At 37.9% G+C, this 23,954-nt stretch overlaps 1 protein-coding gene across 1 annotated transcript; it reads right to left on the bottom strand.

The window, feature by feature from the left end:
- Positions 1 to 5,173: 5,173 nt before the first annotated feature.
- Positions 5,174 to 23,948, bottom strand: LOC762998 (KICSTOR complex protein kaptin). The gene is made up of 12 exons (XM_030999541.1): positions 23,632 to 23,948; positions 15,010 to 15,229; positions 14,462 to 14,547; positions 13,972 to 14,059; positions 13,233 to 13,287; positions 12,596 to 12,671; positions 12,037 to 12,107; positions 10,290 to 10,396; positions 9,225 to 9,444; positions 7,822 to 7,957; positions 6,548 to 6,835; positions 5,174 to 5,700 (listed from the first exon to the last, which is right to left on the bottom strand). The coding sequence occupies exons 2-12, from the start codon at positions 15,224 to 15,226 to the stop codon at positions 5,629 to 5,631; spliced, it is 1,416 nt and encodes a 471-aa protein (XP_030855401.1). The 5' UTR covers positions 15,227 to 15,229; positions 23,632 to 23,948; the 3' UTR covers positions 5,174 to 5,628.
- Between the last annotated feature and the right edge of the window lie 6 nt (positions 23,949 to 23,954).

Genomic DNA, 23,954 nt, shown 5'->3' with positions numbered 1-23,954 from the left:
GTTCGTTTTCTATATAGCTAGCAGCGACGTACACACACATACCGTACACACACATACACAATACTGTATGCATGATAGCGGCATCGGGCGGGCGGCCCGCGACGGGACGATTTCTTCGCAAGCGGTTGTCTAACAACAGCAAATCATATCCATGCACAATCTGTATGCAAAACCTTGGCACGCGTCGGGATCGTTGAGCCAGCTTTGGTAATGAATATGCATGACAGACGACCTTCGACACGGGCAAAGTTCTAGCCGAAAAAGAAGTTTATCCAGGGAGGGAGCCGTTATCTTCATATTTGTACATTCCTTCGGATTCTGCTTATGCTATACTAGAGTACGATAGCTAGACTTAGATCTACACAAATTCTTTTTGATATGGTATTTTGTTACATGAAAATAATGTTTCTCTATCTCTCACATTTTTATATTATATACCACATTACATGATCTTACTAATGTCATACTCATAGGACCTATATATCATGATGTCCAATAAAATATACAAGGTAACATTATAATGAAGAAGGACAAGTTTAATCCTCATGCCTACTTCCAAGGTATCATATCCAAGGTATGGTATGATAATAATGATAACAATAATTAATAATAAATTAATTATAATGAAAATTGTACAAAAAAGATTATAATGAAAATAATTATTCTAGATGTTTAATAATGATAATCATGACAACTATATAAAAAAAATATAATAAATGATTATTAAAAAATATATTAATGAATTAATCATGAAAATGATGTAAAAAAAATAATCATATTAAAAAATAATGATAATAAAAGAATCTTCAAAAATGATAAATATGATTTATCGAAGTGCATGCATAGAATTAAAAGTTTGATATTGAAGAAAAAGGGCTCTCTCTCTGTGTTGTATGTGTTGCATAGGCGCCGGAAGTGGGGTGGCAGGGGGCAAAACACATTTTTGCCCCCCCCCCTCCCCCCCCCAAAAAAAAAAAGCAGTAAAGGAGTAAAGATGGTTTGTGTTTTTAACCCCAAAGAACTAAACAATAATAAAAACCTGAATAAAATCACATAAAATTCCATTCAAAGAAAAGAAAAGTTAACAGGAATTAAATTTCCTAAATAATTATTAGCGATACGTGCACATCGTGGAAATATTGTGAGAGGATGGGTAAGCGTGTGTGTTTTTTGTTATAGAGGTGAGAAGACATGAGCCCCTGAACGCTGGCGTACTGATGGGGGAGGGAAAATTTCTTATTTGATACCAGTGATTTACAAATGTTGCTGAAATGGCACGATTTTCCAGTATTTTTTCTCAATTTTTGTGTAGGACTAAGTCATACCTTTTTAATGCGTTTGTTGGAAAATTAGAAATTCCCAAATTTACAGACGGGCGAAATATATGGTTATTTAGAAGCCTTCATGTCAGAGCCTGCAGAACGGCTGGGCTCTGAGGCTCGAGCTCACCCCCCCTCACTTTTTGCCGGGGCTCAGGCTCTGGACCCCACGCCAATTTACGCTCTACCTCATCATTAATACTCCACTTTTAAGGTAGGTAGGCCTACTTGAAAATGTGAAAAACTTTTCTTGTCAGAGGATTGTTAGACTTGTGTCAGAGAATCATGGATCCACCACCATCGTCATTATCATCATCATCATCATCGCATCCCCATCATCATTATCGTCATCCCCATCATTATATCATCATCACATCTTGTAATGTATCTTATTAGTATATATATATATATATATATATATCTAGACTACCGTAGTTTTAAGTTGCATTGTAAATCAATGATTTTCATGTTAAATCTGTGTTTATTTTGTGCATGAAAAAATAAGTTGAATAACAATGAACATTGACAAGTTTAATAATAACCCATATCACAAATATACCCCTATGCGCTATGATGGATAGAAGGAAAGAAAATGAGAATAGAGAAGAGTGATATATGCTCAGCATGATTAATTATCTCTGTTCACTTTGATGTGTATTCCATATGTATTGTTATTTGTAGGTTTATTTGCATTTTTAGTTTTGTATAAGATGTAATTGTATATCAGTCTATTTTGTGTGTATAGCGCTTAGAGACTTCGGTGGTAAGCGCTTTATAAGTAACGTTTTTATTATTATTATTATACTTCCCTAAGAAATCAGTTAACATTCAAATTGTCTTTAAAAAGAAGAAAAAGGTACACATGTACACTTGTCAAAGATTCATACCCTTATTACTTGAATTGTAAACGAGTGTCCACCTCGCAGTCATCGTATACACATTATGAACACATTAATGTTTTTTCAAATCAAATCAAATTAATAATAATGTTATACAGTTTTGCTAACTTCCAATGTTACTGTATCCATATGACTGTATAAACAGACAGTTTTCTGCATTTTGATATGTATTATTGGTTTCTTAATGTGTATGTTGTTATTATTAAGTTTGTATTTAATGTACGTTCTCTATTAATGTGTTCTATCACATCCTTCTTACTTTGATTACTATGTCTTTTAAATTTGTCTAGAAATCAATAATAATGTTCCCCAATTTTGATAAATTCCAATCATATCAATGATAATGTTCCACAATTTTGATAACTTCCAATCATATTTATAATAGTTTTCCATAATTTGGATAACTTCAAATCAAATCAAATTAATAATAATGTTATACAGTTTTGCTAACTTCCAATATTATCGTATAAATATGACTGTATAAACAGACAGTTTTCTGCATTAAAAATGCATAGTTTGAACAGCTCTTATTTCAATCCTTTTTGATAATAATCCTAACAGTATTTGATCTACATGTATATTATTGTTAGTTTTAGTTACACATTCATTTATAAATTATGTTGACCTTATCTTTATATTTGTTTTATGTATGCACCAGCCAATGTGGATAGCCTCTAGACAGAATTTTTAAATTCTTTTAGGTGATCCTCAGACATTGGCTGGTGCTAAATATCATTATGTTTATGTTATATCATTTGTCAACCTTGTCATATTTTGTATGTTATCATCTTGCCTGGAAATAAAATAAATAAAAATAAAATAAAAATGAACACCATGAACAACAGTTTATTACATGAGGGTAACAGCTCTTACAGCATGATGGACAACTCATATTACTTCCAAGCCAATTTTGTTGGGAAATGCAAATTCCATTACCAGATCCTAATATTAGCTTTAATGTATAGACTATCTTTTTTATGTTTAGGATTTAAACTTTCGATCTTGATACAAAATTATTATCTCTGAAATTTTCAGCTACAGGCTTTGTCAATGATGTGACCCAGCCTGACACAACAGTCAATAGTTTTCTTTTCATATATAAAGTAAGGTGGATTAATATGATGAGACTAACTATATTCATGAAAAACCACTTATATTCAGAATCAGTTAGATATAATACAAACACATACAGATAAATTAAAAAAAATAGTCATTTAATATCATTACTTTCATGTACATATTTTACATATTGTCTAGTTTTTACTTGATCAAATCAGTTTGAAAAAAAAGAAAAGAATAATCGTTGACAGTTTCTCTACCAAAGCCCAATGTTCAATCATGAAATTTATTATTCGTCCTTCATAAAGTGACAGAATTGTAGATTTAGACAGAAAAGCATTAATTGTGAATTTCAACCTGCATCTTATGGTTACACTGATTGCCTCCTATGATCAGATAACAATCATTCTGCAGGTAGTATTATGCACAACCACTCATAATGGCTACATGTATTACATACGTTGAACCTTGGTTGAACATAAACATACCGTTTCCTATTGTCAAGGACATGTATAAGAACATCAGTGAACACTGATTTAACACTCACTGTATACATAACATACACATATTTTGTTTTTCTTTAGCCAGCCATAAATATACTGATTACATTTTGTACATGTATGCACAGATTAGCACCCCCCAAAAAAGAACATGGCATATAGCCATTCAATTTATACTATTGTTGTGAGGTAGGTTTAGGATAGAGGGTTTAATTGGATTTTTCTTTTCAAGATGTAAATAAATCAGGCTGCTGTAAGCTTATGCCAGGACATCAAGCAACATCAAAAAAGCATCTTATTTCATTCACCCACAATCTCATATAATTTTTTTTATTTCAATCATTATACAATCCATTACCTAGATGTTTTTGTCTTGTAAGTCTATGCTTTATTACAAAATTTACTAACAAAATTGCTTTAAAAAATCTTTAAAAATCCAAACCCCCCCCCCCCCCCCCCCCAGTTTTCTGATGTTCATATAGAGCCCCCATAATATTACTTCTTCACAGTGCATGAAGATCTCAATATGACATTTTATGATTTCATTCTTTTAAACAGTTTATGATAATCAGATGAACCATCTTTATCAAAGTCACTTAGCCTTTCATGATAAGCCTCCAAATTTGGAATCTATATCCTAAACAAATGAATGGAATTGTGATTTTTGTTTAAAAGTATTTAATTATAAAATAAAACCAAGAGCTAAATTTGTTACATACCGGTAGTACATATATAAACTCTATCACACACAGATAATGTGAGATATATTTGTGCAAAACCAAAAATTGAAATACATATCTCAGAATAGAAAAGTTATACTAATAAAAATACGTCTTACCCCAGTATGAGGGTGAAAGTGAGACTATTAAAATATATATACCGGTACATGTATTTGACGAAGTTCATACCAGAAAAACTTTAATTTTTTTCTCTTACTACTGTAAAACCATGAACATTCACAACATAAAATTTTTGCAAATTGGCCATTTTTGCAACATGAAATATGCATAATTTTTTTCTTGAACTGGAAAGTTCTGGTTTGACATTAGCTGTTGCTTTCCTCCCTTCTTCCTTCTCACATCGTACGACTAAGAAGTGACATGTATTATATCCCAGTTACAATCTATGGCATATGATATGACTAATTGGTATAAACACATTCCATATCAAAGTCAGCCCCAAACTATGCTTTCAAACCGGTCTTGTCAAGACTAAGGTACAGGTACATGGCTCATACGTTTCACTCAATCTCGCAAAACCTTTGATGCATTAAAGGGATAAGGTAACTTTGTCTCAGATTCTTTAGGTCATACATGAATCCAATGACTTTTACAAGCCAATCGCCTGTCTGATTATCAAGATATCTATGATAGGAATAAGAAATTTCAGAATTTGTTTTCCTTACAGTTTTTATAACACTACAGTCTATTGGGAAATGTGTATGGTAAAACCGGTCACTCCAAGATTTGTTACTTATTTGAGGCACTCCATGATCATTTTGAAGCACTATTTTTTTTAGGGCTTCAATATTACACCATATCACAGACACTGATAACATGTAGGACCATGCATCTCAGATTTAACATTGTTAAACGATGCCTTTAAAGACAGTGGAGAGTTCCTGTAGATCACTTGCCAATGATCATCTGATCTTGTTTCATGATACTGTCCACTCAAATTTCATCTCTCCAATATGATATAAGAACTGGTATTGATTGCTCTCGGCTTGAAGTCTTTCTTCCTTCGATTAGAGCAAAGCTTCGTCTCAGCGAATAATTGATATTTCAGTACAGAGGCCTATAAATTCCATGCATGTGCACTATTCAGAGTGTTCATTGCTGGAATATTCAATCACGTTGGGTCATCTCCATCCAGTTGTTTCAAACTATCTAGACATCTTTGAGCAGCCTTGTCTAGATTATGCTGTGGAAGAAGAAGGGATAGGACAAAAAGTTTATACAATGGAAATTCAATATAAAGAGCTCTAAAATAACAAAATACATTCAAACCTGTCTATAGCGACCGCCCAAAGGAAATACAAAAAGTGGCCTTTGTAGACATGTTCTTTGAGTACATGTTTCAATGAGAAACCATTTACAAGGGAAACAACAAATGTGGTCTTTGTAGACAGGTGGTCGCTGAAGCAGATTTGACTGTACCTGATATAAAAAGGTAATTTTTATGTTCCTAGCTCTTCATATTCTTTGGGTTTTTTCAGTTTACCCTGATATATCATGATACGTGATGTAACAAGGTGATTTTCATAATGCCAATGTCCACGTCATAACGACATTGTGTTCTTACATTTTACTCATAATTGGTATTCTAACAATTCAGTTAAACCCAATCCTGGGTCAAAATCATTTTTAACAAGAGGAAAACTTTGACCTTAGAGTAACTTCTTTGTTAAAGCCGATTTTGAATAGTCTATAAGACCCTGAGCGTGTCAAATTTTCTTTAAACAATTTCCTAATCCCTATCCCTACCAAATTTCTGTTTTCAACATCACAGTAATATTATGAGCAATAAACCTATGTATACGCAGCTTAACATAAAAGCAGGCGATAACTATCGTGCCTGTCATTGATAAAGTTATATTTGTATAATTGTCATGAATTTCAAGACAGGTATTACCTCTGATCCAACACCACTGTGGATATTTGTATTCATACAATATGGCAGTCAAATGTTCCAATTAGAATCAAAATTAGTAATATATCCATTTTGATTCTACATGTAGACAGTGGAATTTCAAAGCTACCATACAAACCTGGAGAACATGTACTCCTCTGGTAGATAATACTATGACCTCTTTCAATCCATCTCCAGTAAGGTCAACATGATTTAATGCTAAAAGTGGATGGGCAAAGCTTCTTGACCAGAGTAACTCATAATGACCATGTCCTCCTCCTCCTCCTTCTCCCTCATCTTCTTTAGTAGATCCCTCATCTTCTTTAGTTGATATCTCTTCAGGAAGGCTGTTATCTGATACAACCTGATTCTCAGTGCTTGGTAGGTTTTCACTTTCAGGGGGGAAATACTTGTAAGCCAAGAGTGCCTATGCAAGTAGATAAAACATTTATTTACAAATGCTTATATGACTTTATAAATAAATAAACATATCAATTGTGACATAAGCACTTTCTGACTTGTTAACTAGGAGGACCTATAAATGATTTCAACCACATTCGTACTCTTGGATTGGAAGTACAGTGTAGCCTACTTGTAAGTTACCAAACCAATAATCAAATATGCTCTTGTTATAATTCTTATTCAACACATATGAAATTTGATTTTGAAAAGGATCTAACCAGTAGAATTTGAAGTCAAATTTCCTACTCCTCCAAAAGGGCTAGTAGGCTGTCAAGTTTTAGAAAATCTGTCTGTGCCACGTTAAATATCTCCTAAATCTTACTTTTATCCATTTCATATAGAGTGGTGAAGTGTGATGTCATCAAAAATCTATTTTGGGAATTTCTCAATTTTTTCTTTATTTTCCAAAAGAGCATCAAAGATAATGTCCAATTGTCGAAAACCAATTGAATATGTTAAGTATTGGCTGAGATATGTCCATCTGAATAAAAAGATTTCCTACAGGAACTCAGTGTTATATTGCTCTGGTTCATAACATTAGGAGCCAGAGCAATATAACACTGAGTTCCTATAGGACATATATTTATTCAGATGGCCATATCTTAGCCATTACTTAACATATTCAATTGGTTTTCGACATTTGGACTTTATTTTGATGCTCTTTCAGAAAATGAAGAAAAACTTGAAAAATTCTAAAAATAGATTTTTATGATATCACAGCTTCGGTATAGTTTCAGCAAAATCATTAAATGTTTAGTTCAATGTTACTGTGACCAAGACTGAAATTTAGTTGATCTAAGTAACCTTAACAATACTTTATGCACTGATAAAGTAAAATATTAGTATGCTTTTTAGAAGATCTTAGAAGATCACATCAAACATTATATTGGTCGGCAAATTTGACCACAAAAAAGTGTGGGCACTTGACCAGTGAAAACATGATGGACCTACCTGTCCATACGTGCCTATGAGAAGCTCATTCTGGCCATCCCAGTCTAAGTCTGCTACACATGTACACAATGCACAGTCAAACAAGTCACTTTGTGGAAGCACTGTCTGATTCTTAAATCCTTCCTTCAATACATTTCTGGACAAAGAGAGGGAATAAAAAGATGAGGAAAGTGAAGGAGAAGAAAATAATACAAGAGGGAAAAAGAGAAGAAAAAGACTTATACAAAATGATGAAAAATTTGTCATTCACACATACCTGAACTATCATCTAGATTACCTGATCAGGTAATACTGCTAATAAAATCTTTTCACCAGACTGCATTACTTGGTTCTAAACCACAAAAATACTGCATATTTAATGTGTGGCTTCAATTACAAATTGATCATTTGTACTTAAAAAAAGGAAGTACTGGTACATTGAAAAAGAAGTACGGGTACAAAAAATAAACATGACAATAATTTTTTTCTCAAATTTTCTCTTTTCTTATAGTGCAATATCCACAGTTATTATTTCTGCTTTTTCAATGACAACATACAAATCTCTCATGGCACTGCATCAAGACTGAACTTCATACATACAGAAAAAGAACAACAAATAATGTGGAGGTCACCAGTCAGATGCAATATTTTGGTTTCGATTTCCAATCATAAATATCTCGATAATCAAACAGGTGACCAGCTTGTAAAAGTCATGGGGTTCCTGACTGAGTGACCTAAAGGTTTATAATTATCATTGTAGCATGAGCTAAATCCAGGATTTTGTTTCAGGAGCTGAGACAAAGTCACCGGATCCCTTTAAAGTCTATCTGCACTAGTTTGGCCAGGAGGGATTAGACCTCCCTGCATGGTCACTGACAGGTGGTCATCTCATCAAATCAGCTCTCAATTAAAATAAGAAAAAGGGGATCATGGGGGACCAACAGTCATCGCTTTGGCATTGTTTGCTATATAGAGGGCGCAAGTAGCTATAAGTAGTGCAGTGGGGCTTTAAATGAAAAATAAGAAACTTCTATTTGTAATCACAGGAAATACACTCATTGTATTTGTCATGGCCTTAGCTAAGACAGCATGGAGTGGCTATCTAGTGGAATAGTATTAAAATATTATGATGGTTTTAATAATTCACTAGGTCTGTGGTTGTCAATTACACGATCTATTTTTGACTGCACTACCCCATACAACATGGAAACAGTACAAAATATATAGGTGACAGTACACAGCCTTGGGGTATTCTTGTGTTCATGGAAAGTGTGTGGGAGAGATAGTCAAGTACTCTAAACCTATGGGTTCTTGATTACAAAACATTAGCATTTGAATGCAGTTGTTTTTTTAGGTAAATGACATGAGTATGCAATATAAATGGATAATGAGGCTGTACAAGAAGCCATCACCGTAACACATACCTGTAAACAACAGCACCTTCTACAGCACTGGTGATAAGAAGATTAACGTCTTCATCTAAGATTGTATCATCAACAACATCTTCTTCCTCCTCCTCCTCCTTGATTCCATCTTCTCTCCTCTCAAGCCAAGATGATGCTGATTCCATGTGAGTAGACGATGTGAAGATTTGGGAACACGTGATGGCGCTATCATGGTTCATCTCCCACTGGTTCATAACCTCTGAAGAATGAATCATAAATATCTTGATTATCAATTTTATGAAGACTTGAGCCAAACTCTACAAGCATATGTATATAAAATCAGAATATATGCCTTCAGGAACAGTTACCATATGACCATTTAAGTAGAATGAAAGAATCTTCCTAAAGCAAACATTAATGGCCAATAGGGTTGTGCTGTACCCTTAATACATGTATCCAAATATTATAAAACAAAGGGAGTTTATCTTTTCAACCTTTTAACTGTTACCAGCAATGTTCAGTATCTTTAACATCCACATACAAAAGACAAGACTAGTGAACAGATTGTTTGCTGATCATGGATAACAATATACTAACAGCTACATTCATATTGGGCAAGTATCAGTCCCAGGGGATGCTCAAGGTGCCTACAAAGTAATATTATTACCCTGGCTTAAGTCCAGGGGGGTTTTTCACAAAGACTAAGATCGACTATAAGTTGGACTTAGCTATGACAGGCCATTCATGCCATCGATTGCTCTCACCATTATGATCTTTAGATAATATTTTTTCCTTCCATAATGATTTATCAAAAAATGTAAATTCTGTGATTTGTGACCACGATTTGTACGTCCCTTGAGAGACCAATGCCAGTAAATGGTGAGAGCAAACGGTGGCATGAACTGCCTGCCATAGTCAAGTCCAACTTAAAGTCAATCTTAGTCTTTGGGAGATACCCCCAAGTGTCCTGAGGTGCTAAAAGCATTCAGGGAATAAATTCCTACCAGGAAAATTCTTTCTGTTAATACATGTTATTATATTAAAGACTTATTTTATTAGAGGATATAAATAAAACTGGAGGAAAAAAGAAGACATTAGACATACCATTGTTTCTTGTGTTGACTAACACAAGTCTGACATAACCGCTACGACAACCAACAACGCTCAACCGTCTGCAGCCTTTAAGATTCCAACTGTCCAACCATAATGCACTGTAACACATATAAATCAATTCAAAATCAAATATTGCTGGATCTGAACACTAACGTAGACCCAAAGCCCATTTCTAATTTAATATCCAGCACAATCACTTGTTATCATGTACATCTCTGTTTGGGATAGCATGTCTTCAATACCTTCGGCAAGAAGCTTGATGCCCCTTGATCATTTTTGCAATGTTACCAACCATAAAATAATGAATGAGCTTCTATGCTTTTTCCAACTTTCAGGTAAAGTTGGTTAACCATGCTCTAAATGAATGCCAGGGGAGTGTTTCACAAAGACTAAGATTGACTTCAGTTGGACTTGAACTATTCAGGCAGTTCATGCCACTAGTTCCAGTAACCATTCCTGGCATTGGTTTCTCAAGGGACGTACAAACCGTGGTCACAAATCTACAGAATTTACATTTTTTGATAGATAATTATTGAAGGAAAAAATGTTATCTAAAGATCATAATTTCTAAGGTTTTTCCATCTTATTTTACATCGGGTTTAAGTCAAAGTCTTAAATAACTTGAGTTTATATCAAAACTATCAAAATGTAAATTCTGTAGATTTGTGACGTCCCTTGAGAGACCAAAGGTGAGATCAACCAGTGGCAGGAATGGCCTGCCATTGTTCAAGTCCAACATAAGTCGATCTTCGTCTTTATGAAACACCCCCCTGGTGATACTTCTTATTTCTAAATACATGTATATGCTATTCCTGTCTTTCCTATGATTAGGCCAAAAAAAAAAATTGTTTGGTTGTCCTCGATTGCTATTCTGGAGAGGGGCGGGCGGGCAGATATTATTATTTTTTTCTTTTTTTTTTTCTTTAAATAATTTTTTTCCATAAAAAAAAAATTCATTGGGATTGTCAAGCATTTAACCAAACAAAGTCTATAAAACACTTTAATATGGTAAAAGACTAGTTTAATGTACAATGAATATCAAGACCAACACAGAAAGTATTTTGGGCTTTGAAATACAACACCTTTTAAATCTCCATTGTACTACTTATTGCTACTTGCGCCCTCTATGTAGCAAACAATGCCTAATCGGTGACCATTGGTCCCCCATTATCCTCTTTATCTTATATTAACTGAGAGCTGATTCGATGAGATAACCACCTGTCCAGTGACCTTGCAGGGTGGTCTAATCCCTCCTGTAAACTAGTACAGATGGGCTTTAAAATGAGTTTAAGAATGCTCAGAACCTGATTTGAATGAACGACATTTTGACATAGAAAAATAAAAATGGCAAGTTCAATAAATACCTAATTGCGTACTGAAGAGACCAAACTGGCAACGGGATGCATTTTGATCCTTGCAAATGCATAAAATGGTATGTTTGGCATTTACGATTGCTCCCCCCAAAAAAATTGAATAACAAAAAAAAAAAAAAAATATTAAAAAAAAAAAAAAAAATACGAGCGGCCCGAAAATGACGAGCGGGCGGTCGAGGACAACCAAATGATTTTTTTTTTGTTTTGCCTTAGTACAAGTGTACAACTTCATTCCACCAACTGATCAATACTTGAGCTAATTCATAAGAATGAATGAATGTTCAATTACTAAATATCCAGTTATCATTTATGCATCTGTTAATCAGAATGTGAAGAATAAATCAAGCTTGACTAAGTGGACTTACACACATGGTAAATCATTGAATTCAGGAAAGATACTCCCCACAGGATGCTCAGAGAAACGACCAACCTGTTCCTGTACAGAAAAATGAAACAAAAAAAAGTTGAACATTTTGATGAATGAACTTATTAATCTGATTGCCCTACAAAAATACAGTTGTTAAGTTATATATTTGCCATCCTTCATCACAAAGTATAAGCATTACTCTAACACAGTAATTACAATCAAAGACTATTTCATTCATCTCAATATTAATAAACTCTTTAAATATGATACAGCCCATTCATGATCGAAGTGCCAACATTCTACTAATTTACTGCCTGCAAGATGGGTCAGAGTAGAAACAGGGGTTTGATAATGTGATCTCATCTGGTGCCTGTCAAGGCTGTCATACATCAGAAATTAAATGTGTCACATGTAACAGCTTTTCATATAACACAGTGAAATTGCTCTGAGATGTGTGTTGCATCATACATGCTTCAGCCAAGTGTTCACTATAGTCTGGTAGCCTATCCACTGGTCTTACTTCAAAAGTCATGCTTCACAGATCATTATTGTCATACCTCTCTGTATAGATGGACTTGATTGTCAGATCCAGTCAGAAGGAAGACTATCTCTTGTTCCCCATCTTCAAGAATTCTATGATCAAAAAAAATTTGGGAAAAAAAAAATTGATTTATGATTGATCTCTATAACAATAGTGAGATGAAAATTGGTAAAACATTGAATCAACATAAATTTGTTTCATAAATGTGTTAACCATGCAGTGGTACACTTATCATCAAGGAGAAGTCTCCAAGGAATCTCAAGAAAATGCTTAACAGTCAACTGCTGCATGTTTTGCTTGCTGGAAATGCTCCAACACTGCATTTGTACCAATCTTGTGACCTTAAATATGCGCCAATGAGTAAAGTAAATTATTCTGAGATGCCTAGCTCTTTCAGATTTCCTGTAGTTGGCCAAGTTCTATCAAACATTATAAACAAGTCAAAGAAAAATAATAAGAGAGTTGTTAATGTTGGGTTGTAGTCCTTCTTTACCACTGAGAAGGACAGTGGATGATATATTGGTGGTGAGTAGCAAACACCTCAAAAGATAAACCTCTAGATAGTTTAACATTCAGGTGTGGATAATGACACCCATTAACAATGTTTGGTTGCTTTGTAAAACAAGTCAAATCTACTCAGTCAGGGTTCTTACTTGGTGTGGCCGAGATAGTATGGGGTGAAATCCAGCTCTATGTTGGTCCACATCTCTGTATGTACATGGAGATAAAAAATAATGAGAAAGTACAGGCAAAATGAGTTCTAGATATGTATAAAGCCACCACTCAAAGGAGTAAAGAGAAGACATTATGGGCATGTGGTCTTAACTTATACTTGTTCTTTCAGTACAATTTACAATGAAAAACTCTATTCACAAAAGACAAAAAATGTAGTCTTTATAAACAAGCACATTTCTTTCATTTTTGTTTACAGCAGGTTTGACTGGTGTATAAAATAGAATGTATAGTTATTTAAAGATAAAGTTGAGTTCTGATCATGCGATTGCATTGTGAAAGAAATGGTGTGGAATGGATCAGAAAACAGTTGATCATGTAGCATGTAAGTATTGGTGTGTACTGCAAGGTTCTGGAGTCATCAAAATCATAATAAATTTGGCCCAGTCTGCGTAAAGTAACAAGCACTGTACACAGAAAGATGTATATGGGACTACACAAATGGTGCCGGGGTTACTTACCGGTACCTTGATTTCCTTATCTTTCTATGCTCATTACTCAGTAAGTATACATTTTCTACCAAAATTGTTTAGCAAATGACATTTATTTGTAATCTTGAACATTCAGTGTAAGTTTCGTTTGATTCTGTGAGAATTTATTTTCTTTTTTTTTTACCAGAACTCAAGTTTATCTTTAATCTCTTTAAGTGAAGGTACTTACGAGCTATACTGTCAAGTCCATACTCTGATACTTTATCCCATGGTGCATAGAGATTAAGTATATGAGATGGGTGATCAGTCTCTGCATCCTATAAAAAAAAAATATTAACAACAATTATATCATAGACATGATCGAAAATAAATTCACTAACTCAGTAAAGCAAAGTTACAAGATATTTCATTTATATAATAGCAGAGTACATGATTAAAGATAGGGGGGGGGGGGGGTTCCTTTATAATTTTTTTAAAAACAGAAATTTGAGCCAAAATGTGATAAGTGTTGTCTCCGTTAAGTGTCATCAAAGTAACAAAAAGAGAACACATGAGAGAGATCTTAATTAAAATCAAACATTGTTATCACATCAGAAACACTAAACAAAGACAGCTTAAATTCAAATAAATTACATATGGTTAAATTTTGTTTGATCTATAAAAGTTGGAACAAATTATTCTTAGATCAGATATGAAATGAGATATGATGTTGACTATACCTTAGTGAATGTGATACCAATGATGTATCCTCCACCATCCTCAATGATATGCTGAGAGGAATCTATCGAGATGATCTCCGCATCATCTGATGAGGAAACAGTAAACAAGTAATACATCACCATAACAATTCTCTCATACCAACAAATTTACTTAGGACTGTTAGACAAAAACTATCAGATACTGTCAACGTTTTAAGGATCTATTCTAAAACCTAGACCAATCACATAGTTAGGTACATCTACTCTGATTGTACTTGATGTATGATTAATAACCTTATCTTGTATCTATCAGACTATCAGCCCTTGAAGCATAATATTCAAAATGTTTCTTATTCAATCAGAAATTTTATTCCAAATCCATTGCTAATTTGCTGTTCGCTAATCTAAAGCATTATTGCTAGTCACAGCTTTAGTCATATAAGTTACCCTTTTTCCTATGAAAATGAGGGAATGGAAAGTGAATAATTACCTGTCATTATTATGCTACATACAACTTTATCCAACTAATACTAAGAGAAGATAAAAGTGAGATAAACAAATATTCTGACCTGGGATGCCAGCAAAGTGGATTTCTTTGGCCACAGGTTGAAGCTCTGTCTTCCCCCGCTCTGCCATGTACTCTAGCGAGACCACTTTATCTTTGAGGGGTGCAACCAGCGCCTTACCGACCCCTCCAGGGTAGGCTAAGGATGTCAGACCGTAAACATTGCTCTGACATGGTATGGAGGTGAAATGGGCCTCATGAAATCCATGTCTCTCAGCCATTATCTGAAACAAATCAACAACATCAGTGACAGATAATATACTAGGATAACTTGTAGGATATTTGTGTTGTAATATGGAATGTTGAGGTAATTATGCCATAATGTATTATAGTGTATTGGTGCATTAGTGTATAAGGAATTGTAGGTGGAGCAGTCTACAATGTAAGCTACCCCCCCTTCCTCATCAGACAATAGCCTTACTTTCCCGCCTTTTTGGGGGTACCTGTATTGCCCAATGTACTGATACCCTATAGGCATGATTGGGGATCCTATTGTAAGTTTTAGTGGATGAGTGATTTTCTTTTGTTCGGGGTCTGTGCACCCAGAGCTGCTATAGCAGGGAGAGAGACATTGTAGATTGGAGAGAGAGGAGAGAAGCACTAATTTGTGCCTGCTAATGGAGATTGTTATTTACTTCTGGCAGATCACAATTCATGGCTGCATGTGGTGAAATCTCCTTATTTTGATGAACTACACTTTCTACAATAAGGTGGAAGCTTTGTTTATGATCAGGGGTCGGACGACAGCATATAGCGTTAGTGTTGCTTCGTCGTTATAGTATTGGCCGGGGCTGTGTTTTCTTTGGTGAATAAATGCAAGACTAAAGTTTACGTTGGACTCCCTAGCTGTTGCCTTCATTTCTGAATCTCAACAATGGTGTCAGAAGTGGGATGACTGACGGCGAGGGACAACTGGACTGAGATCATCTGCACGGATACTGACCAACCTCCAACTTCTTGCGGCCGTGACGTCGTTGGCTGGCGATATTTGGTGTCAGCAACGTCCGGAGGCAAAAGTGAACATTGGACAGACAGTGAACATTCAACAGCCTCGGTCAGATACATTGTGACCATTAATGAATTTGAAGAACATGTTCATGTAATGATACACATGATTGATGATTTGTTCGTTTAAGTTTGCTTGTTGTGAAATATTATTGTTCCTGTTGAATTTCATAATTAACACATTTAAGTGCAGGAAAATGGCCCCTACATCTACGACAACAACTGTGACAACAACAACAACAACTACCACGTCGACAGCATCATCCACACGACCTACTATGACACCAAGGGAGCAACCTTCAGACATGGACATGCTGTCACAGTTCTTTCGTCGTTCCATTGGGCTACAGAGCATTCTCCAGAGCAACTTGCCCAAGTTTAGGGGAATACCACAACACGCAAACGACATTGCACTATCGGAATGGCTTGAGGAGTTCTATGAGATCACTGCTCAACACAACATGGAAATGGGCAGTAAGGCCAGACTTCTTGTAGATCACCTTGCAGGACCGGCAAGGGAGGAAATTATGTGCCTTAGTGAATCCCGAAGACGTGATTTTGATGAAGTTGTAGCATGTCTTAAACTATGTTTTGGCTACGAGGAAAATACACAGTCGTTGAGCAGCAAGTTCCATAACCGCGTACAGAGAGAAGGGGAATCGCTTTGTGACTTCAGCCGGGCCTTGATACGCCTATACATAAAGCTGGAGAAGGCAGCAATCACTCAAGCCCAAGGTGAAGCTTTGGCACAATTAAAAGACAAAGCTTTGAGTGACCAATTTGTAAATGGCGCACGTGAGGCTTGGGTCAGGAGGGAGTTGAGACGCATCCAATTAACTCATGGGCCCAGTGGGTTCAATAGGATGAGAGCAGAGGCACTCCAGCTTTTCCAGGAGTCTCCAACAGCTCAGCGTACCAGAATCAGAGAAGCGGACGTCGAGGTCGGACGGGTGGTCACATCAGATTCTGCACATCTTCTGCAACAGATGGTAGACCAACAGACAACTATTATGACTGAACTAGAACAGCTGAGAGGGGAGGTTACACGATTGAAAAATGCCAAACCTCAGAGATGGAGGGTGAGTAGTGGATGTTTTCATTGTGGTCAGAAGGGACACTTTATAAGGGAGTGTCCCAACATGACACATATGCCTACCAACATATTCCCCGCTGCTGCTTCTAATTACAACTTCTCGGATGGACCCAGAAGCCAGAGGAATTACGACTTTCCTGCTTGGAGTCAGGAGTCGGGTACCAGGAACCAGGATAACTTCAATTTGCCTGCAACGCGTTATCAGGCTCCATCCCAGCCACATGCCATCCAGAGGAATTATGATTTTTCTGCTTGGAGTCAGGAGTCGGGTACCAGGAACCAGGATAACTTCAATTTGCCTGCAACACGTTATCAGGCTCCATCCCCGCCACATGCCACCCAACGTCACCTTCCTCACCAGGATGTCACCCCGCAGGCGGAAAACTAGCTTCCTCTGCTGTTGAGGGCAAAACAGCAGGGGACAATGAACAACAGGACAAGACAGAAGAGCCCATGGGACAAAGCTCCCATAAGCTACAAGCCGACACGCCTATAACAGACAAGAGGGAGATTGACACAGAAACGAGATTTGCACATTCCAGACAGACCACTTTGGAAGAAGCTGCGCTGACAATAGATGAAATAATGTGTGACAGCGAAACAGAATTGGTTTCAGAAAGTCCGACCGCAATAGCAGAAGTTGCCGGCGTGAAAATTGGTTGCGTCTTAGACACTGGAGCAGAGGCTTCGATAATACCCTCAGACGTATTTCACTCGCAGCTTCAGGAAGCAGCAGGAGATGTCAGCCCATTGAAAAAACTGGTAAAAATTGTTGGGGTGGGTCCAACAAAGGTTCCTGTAGAAGGCTTTATCCGCACTCGAGTTTTGCTGAACGGCAAAGAAGCTTCCGTGGGGTTCCTTATCGTGAACCGGGAGTCTTGTGGAGCTAGACAAAAAGACTTCCCAATTTTATTGGGATGTAATGCACTACGAGCTTTTTTTCCACCAGAGGAAACTCAAGAAGAATTCCAGTTAGTAAAGGACTGCTTGAAATTTAAAGGAGTGGACAATGCACAAATACGAGAGGTTGTCACGGGTGCCTTGGAGGTAGTGTTGCCAGCCAGGACCATACAACATGTAGAATGTGCGATGAAGTCCTCTCAAGGTGGTGAAGCTGCCAATGAGTCAAGTGTCTGGTTCATCCAGGATCTGACTAAGCTGGAGAGTTCTCAAGTTCATGTGATTGAAGGTTGTGCTACCGGGAATAGAGAGTTACGTTTACTCCTTATTAATGCTGGAAAAAATGAGTTCATCCTACCACCTCACTCAATTGTGGCATCTGCTGTGCAAGTAGAAGAACGAAGTGAAGTTCATCTTCAAAACAGAGAGGACCAACTTGAGGTGGATGTTTGTAATGTAATGATTGCCACAACAGAATCGGTTCAAGATGACAACGACAATGTTGGCCAGTTCGAACACAGAGGAGAAACCCAACCAACAAATGATATCACTACACAGGAAACGTTTACCTTCACTGATGGAACAGAAGTATTGCTTCCTCATGGCCTCAGCTTATGTGGGATGGACTATCATGAGGCATCTAGGATTGCTAAACTTCTAGCAGATCATGAAGCAGCTTTTTCCAGAGATGAGTTTGATTTGGGACAGTGTGATCTTATCCCTCATGAGATAAAGGTGACCTCTGACAAGACAATACGCCTGCCATATCGAAGAATTAACCCCAACGAGACATCAGAAGTTCGTGAACTTCTGCAAGACATGCTTGAACGAAAGATCATCAGGGGGTCTGCTAGCCCATATGCAAGCCCAGTCGTTTTAGTTAGAAAACGATCAGGAGCCCTACGCCTATGTATCGACTACCGACAATTGAACAAGATTACAGTGAAAGACTCTTTCCCGTTACCCAGAATTGATGAATCCCTGGAAGTCATGGATGGGGCTAGATACTTCTCTTCTCTGGATCTGTCTCATGGGTACTTTCAAATCACCATGCATCCTGACTCTGTGCCCTTGACCGCTTTTCGTGTTCCATGGGGACTCTTCGAATTTGAGAGAATGCCGCAAGGTCTTTGCAACAGTCCAAGCACCTTCCAGAGGGTGATGGAGGTGATCTTCAGTGATATGAACTTCACAAAACTAATTCTGTACCTCGATGATGTGTTGGTATTTTCTAGAACTTTTGAGGAACATTTGGAAAGACTTGGAGAAGTTTTTGCCCGGTTGACGAAGCATGGTCTAAAGTTGAAAGGAGAGAAATGTCACTTGTTCAGGGGAGAAGTTGCCCACTTAGGACACATCGTCAGCGAGAAGGGCGTGATGGTCGATCCAAGCAAGGTGGAGAGAATCAAGAGTTGGCCAACACCCCAGAATGGATCAGAGTTGAGGTCTTTCCTTGGCCTTGCGTCGTACTATCGGAGGTTTGTCCCTGACTTCACAAGACTGACAGCTCCTCTTCATGCACTAATCGGACAGAAGTCGCAAAAGAAGAGAAAGAGGAAGCCTGAGAAGACTATGCTGGATCCAAAGTTTGTGTGGACAGACAAAGCAGAAGAATCCTTTCAAAAACTGAAAGAAAGACTGTCCTCAACTCCAGTGCTAACCTATCCGAAGTTTGGAAAAGAGTTTGTTCTCGAGGTCGATGCTTCTCTCAAAGGACTAGGTGCCTGTCTATCACAGGCAGATGAAAACGGTCACCTTCACCCGATCTCATTCGCAAGCCGCAGTCTACGTGGAGCTGAAAATAACTACCCGGACTTCTCCAGCTTCAAGATTGAACTGTTAGCACTGAAATGGGCGGTGGTAGAGAAGTTCAAAGGATATCTGATAGGTTCAAAGTGTACCGTCTACACAGACAACAACCCGTTGGCCCATCTTCAAACCGCCCAACTGGGGGCAACTGAACAACGATGGGTAGCCCAGCTAGCACCCTTTCAGCTAGACATCAGATTTCGCCCTGGCAAGCTCAATAAATGTGCTGATGCTCTCAGCCGCTGTCCTGGCAATGATGAACAAGAGGTGAGAGAGATGATCGGTGCTCTGACAGTAACTACTGTCTTACCAGTGGAAGTTACAGTAAACAGTGATCAGGGGCCAGAAGAAGCACCTCGGGCAGCTCCTGAAGTATACCCATCATATTCCACAGAGAAACTTGAGATTCTGCAGCAGCAAGATGATGCACTGTCAGCTAGCAGACAATACATAAGAGATGGATGGAAGCCAGAGGATGAAATGAAAAGCGAGAACAGAGAGACAAAGTCCTGGATGAAAGAACGCATGTACCTCAAAGACTGTGGAGGGGTATTGTACAGACGACCACCAGATTCCAAACATCCACAGAGAAGACAGTTGTTAGTTCCCAAAGGCCTCCAAGAGAAGATGCTACAGATGGCTCATGACCAATGGGGCCATCAAGGGATAAACAGAACCATAGCAATCCTGCGAGAAAGATGTTTCTGGCCAGGAATGTGTAATGATGTGAGAGCACACATCAAGAAGTGCTTTGCCTGCATTGCAGCTAAGACGCCAACACCGACAATACGAACTCCAAGACGACACTTGCTGGCATTCAAGCCCCTAGAACTGATCGCAATCGATTTTCTGAAATTGGATAAGGGTCAAGGTGGATACGAGGATGTCTTGGTAATCACTGATGCATTCACCAAGTTTGCACGAGCAATCCCCTGCAAGAACCAGACTGCAGCAGTTGTTGCACGTGCCTTAATCGATGGTTGGATAGTCCACTACGGTGCTCCACTACGTATCCACTCCGATCAAGGACGAAATTTCGAGAGCTCTCTTGTCCGAGAATTATGCAAACTGTACGGAATTGAGAAGACACACACCACACCGTACTATCCACAAGGCAATGGACAAACGGAAAGGTTCAACCGAACGTTATGCAGCATGATTCGTTCCCTTGAGCCAGATCGTCGGAGAAAGTGGCCTGGGCTGATCCACCAGCTGGTTTTCCTATACAACTGCACCCCTCATGGAACAACAGGGCTATCGCCATACCGTCTCCTGTATGGGAGAGAGCCGCACACACCAATCGACCAGCTAATTGGGAATAGCGAAGCAGACTGGAATGAGGACTTTCTTACAGAGCATTCGAAGTCGCTACAACATGCTCATACGGTTGCTAAGCAAAACATGGAAGCGATCTTGAGAAGTGAAAAGATCAGACATGATGCTCTACCAATGAGTTCCACACTAAGCATTGGCACCCGGGTACTGATCAAGAAGTGCGCGTTTGAGGGTCGACACAAGCTTGACGACAAAGTGTTGAGAGATCCCTTCATAATCACGGCGGTAAATGACACGGGTGATGTTTACAAAATTCGACCAATGTTAGGAGGACCAACCAAAGTAGTGAACAGAAGGTTGCTGATTCCAGACCCACGTGAAGAGATGCCAGTTCATATTGTTCAGGAAAGCAGAAGTGACCATACCACGTCACAACACCCCTCGACTCGTTCTATAGAAGAGAACACCCCCTCTTTCACTTTCTTGTGGGATCGACCGATGAATATTCCAGGGGATCAGAACAACCTGCGAGTAGACATTCGTGACGATGAATATATTCCAGATGAGGGAAATGACCACGACGGAGCAAATGTTGAGAATGAAGAAAATGGTACGGATGACGTTCTCAATCTGAGCGGAGATATAGTACCTGATGAGATAGACAACTCTCAACTTGAGAACCCCAGTCCCGAGGTACCGCGTAGGAGGTCTAATCGAGTAACTAAAGGCCAGCATAGAAATCCACTGCGGCTTCCAATATCGGCGTTACAAGAGTAAAAAAAAAAAAAAGAAGAGAGTTTTGAATTTGAAGACAAGAATTAAATATTTACTTGTCAGATTAAGATGTGATGTGTTATTAATGCTATGCATAATGTTTTAAAGAACATTGTTTTGTATTTTCATATACTACTGAAAAACATTTTGGTCAAACATTATGACATTAATTGCGGGGAAGTGTATTATAGAAAGATTTTCATTGCTTATATTTTCATGTATCGCTAAAATCTCGGTCAAACAGTATGACATTAATTGCGGGGAAAGGTGACGATTTGGAATTTCGCTCGTAATAATGTATCATTTTTATCAAACATTATGACATTAATTGCGGGGAATATGTTGTAATATGGAATGTTGAGGTAATTATGCCATAATGTATTATAGTGTATTGGTGCATTAGTGTATAAGGAATTGTAGGTGGAGCAGTCTACAATGTAAGCTACCCCCCCCCCCCCCTTCCTCATCAGACAATAGCCTTACTTTCCCGCCTTTTTGGGGGTACCTGTATTGCCCAATGTACTGATACCCTATAGGCATGATTGGGGATCCTATTGTAAGTTTTAGTGGATGAGTGATTTTCTTTTGTTCGGGGTCTGTGCACCCAGAGCTGCTATAGCAGGGAGAGAGACATTGTAGATTGGAGAGAGAGGAGAGAAACACTAATTTGTGCCTGCTAATGGAGATTGTTATTTACTTCTGGCAGATCACAATTCATGGCTGCATGTGGTGAAATCTCCTTATTTTGATGAACTACACTTTCTACAATAAGGTGGAAGCTTTGTTTATGATCAGGGGTCGGACGACAGCATATAGCGTTAGTGTTGCTTCGTCGTTATAGTATTGGCCGGGGCTGTGTTTTCTTTGGTGAATAAATGCAAGACTAAAGTTTACGTTGGACTCCCTAGCTGTTGTCATTTCTGAATCTCAACATTTGCAAGAGAACTTGAGAAAAGGCCCTTCTTGAAAAGCCACCATATTCTGCTGAGCGAATGGGTTGGAGTACCCAAAAATATAGGGAGAAAAATATTTTAAAAATAGTACAAAACAATTCTAATAAAACAAGAGCACTGTGCAAGGACATACATGTATATGTTATTCCATGCATCAATCAAGTAAATAATATACATTTCTTTTAAGTTTTTAACCATAATTAGTTGTTGTGCAAGAAATGATGAAGTTCTTTAATTAGTTTATTTAGTGTATCGCTAGAATAGGAAACAATGTCCTGATTACAATATAACAACATATCTTCTTCAGCTATTGAGTTCCCATGTCAGATTGTACTGTGACAGTCTTGTGTATCAGGCCAATAGTATCGGTCCTACTGCTTGAACTTTTTCTTTATTGCACTTACAGCGGCATCATACAAGTCACTTATCCAGACATCAATAACTGAAGTGGAGTCTACAAGACCTAACGCTAAAGGGCCAAACATGAAAACATGCCCCTCTATTCACAAAATGTTGGGGTAATGTTTGTGAAATAAACCCCTCTCAGCTCATCTACAATAGTACAAATGGTCTGGTCCAATTTACCAGACACTTTATGAAAACCCATGACAAGTCAACAAAAGGTTGCGTGATATTCCGCTTTCGCTTCACGAAAAGTAGTGTAACGTGACCACCTGATGGAATGCGATGACCCAATGAATATAAGTACGCTAGTTGGGGTCTACATTAATAATTAGTTTTTCGACTCTTTATACTTATTCCAAATATTACAGGTAGACTAGAGGTTTAGTCTACGGTTTTTTTAAATCCCCTTCACCTTTATTTTTGTGACGTGACTTGAATTGAATAGATTGATAGATTCTAGACGACCTTCTCTCCAGCTCCTCCTATCCTCCTCCAGCTCCTCCTCCTCCTCTTCTTACTTAGCTCCTCCAGGGAGTCCAGCTCCTTGTCCTACAGAGTACTGATGTTGAGTGATGGCTTCTCCTTCTACTCCTTCAATGTTGAGGTGAGTCATTGGTTTCCTGTTCCTCGATCGCGCGAGCTCACTTTGACTTTGACTTCGACAGGGTAATTCTCTCGCTCGAGCTCCCCGTAAGCTCGGCGCAGATTACACGTAGCGGTACGTACGTACGTACA

Source organism: Strongylocentrotus purpuratus, unplaced genomic scaffold, assembly GCF_000002235.5.
Source record: "Strongylocentrotus purpuratus isolate Spur 01 unplaced genomic scaffold, Spur_5.0 spur5_scaffold_5, whole genome shotgun sequence".
In the NCBI taxonomy this organism is placed as follows: domain Eukaryota; kingdom Metazoa; phylum Echinodermata; class Echinoidea; order Camarodonta; family Strongylocentrotidae; genus Strongylocentrotus; species Strongylocentrotus purpuratus.
This window is presented reverse-complemented; position numbering and strand designations above follow the sequence as displayed.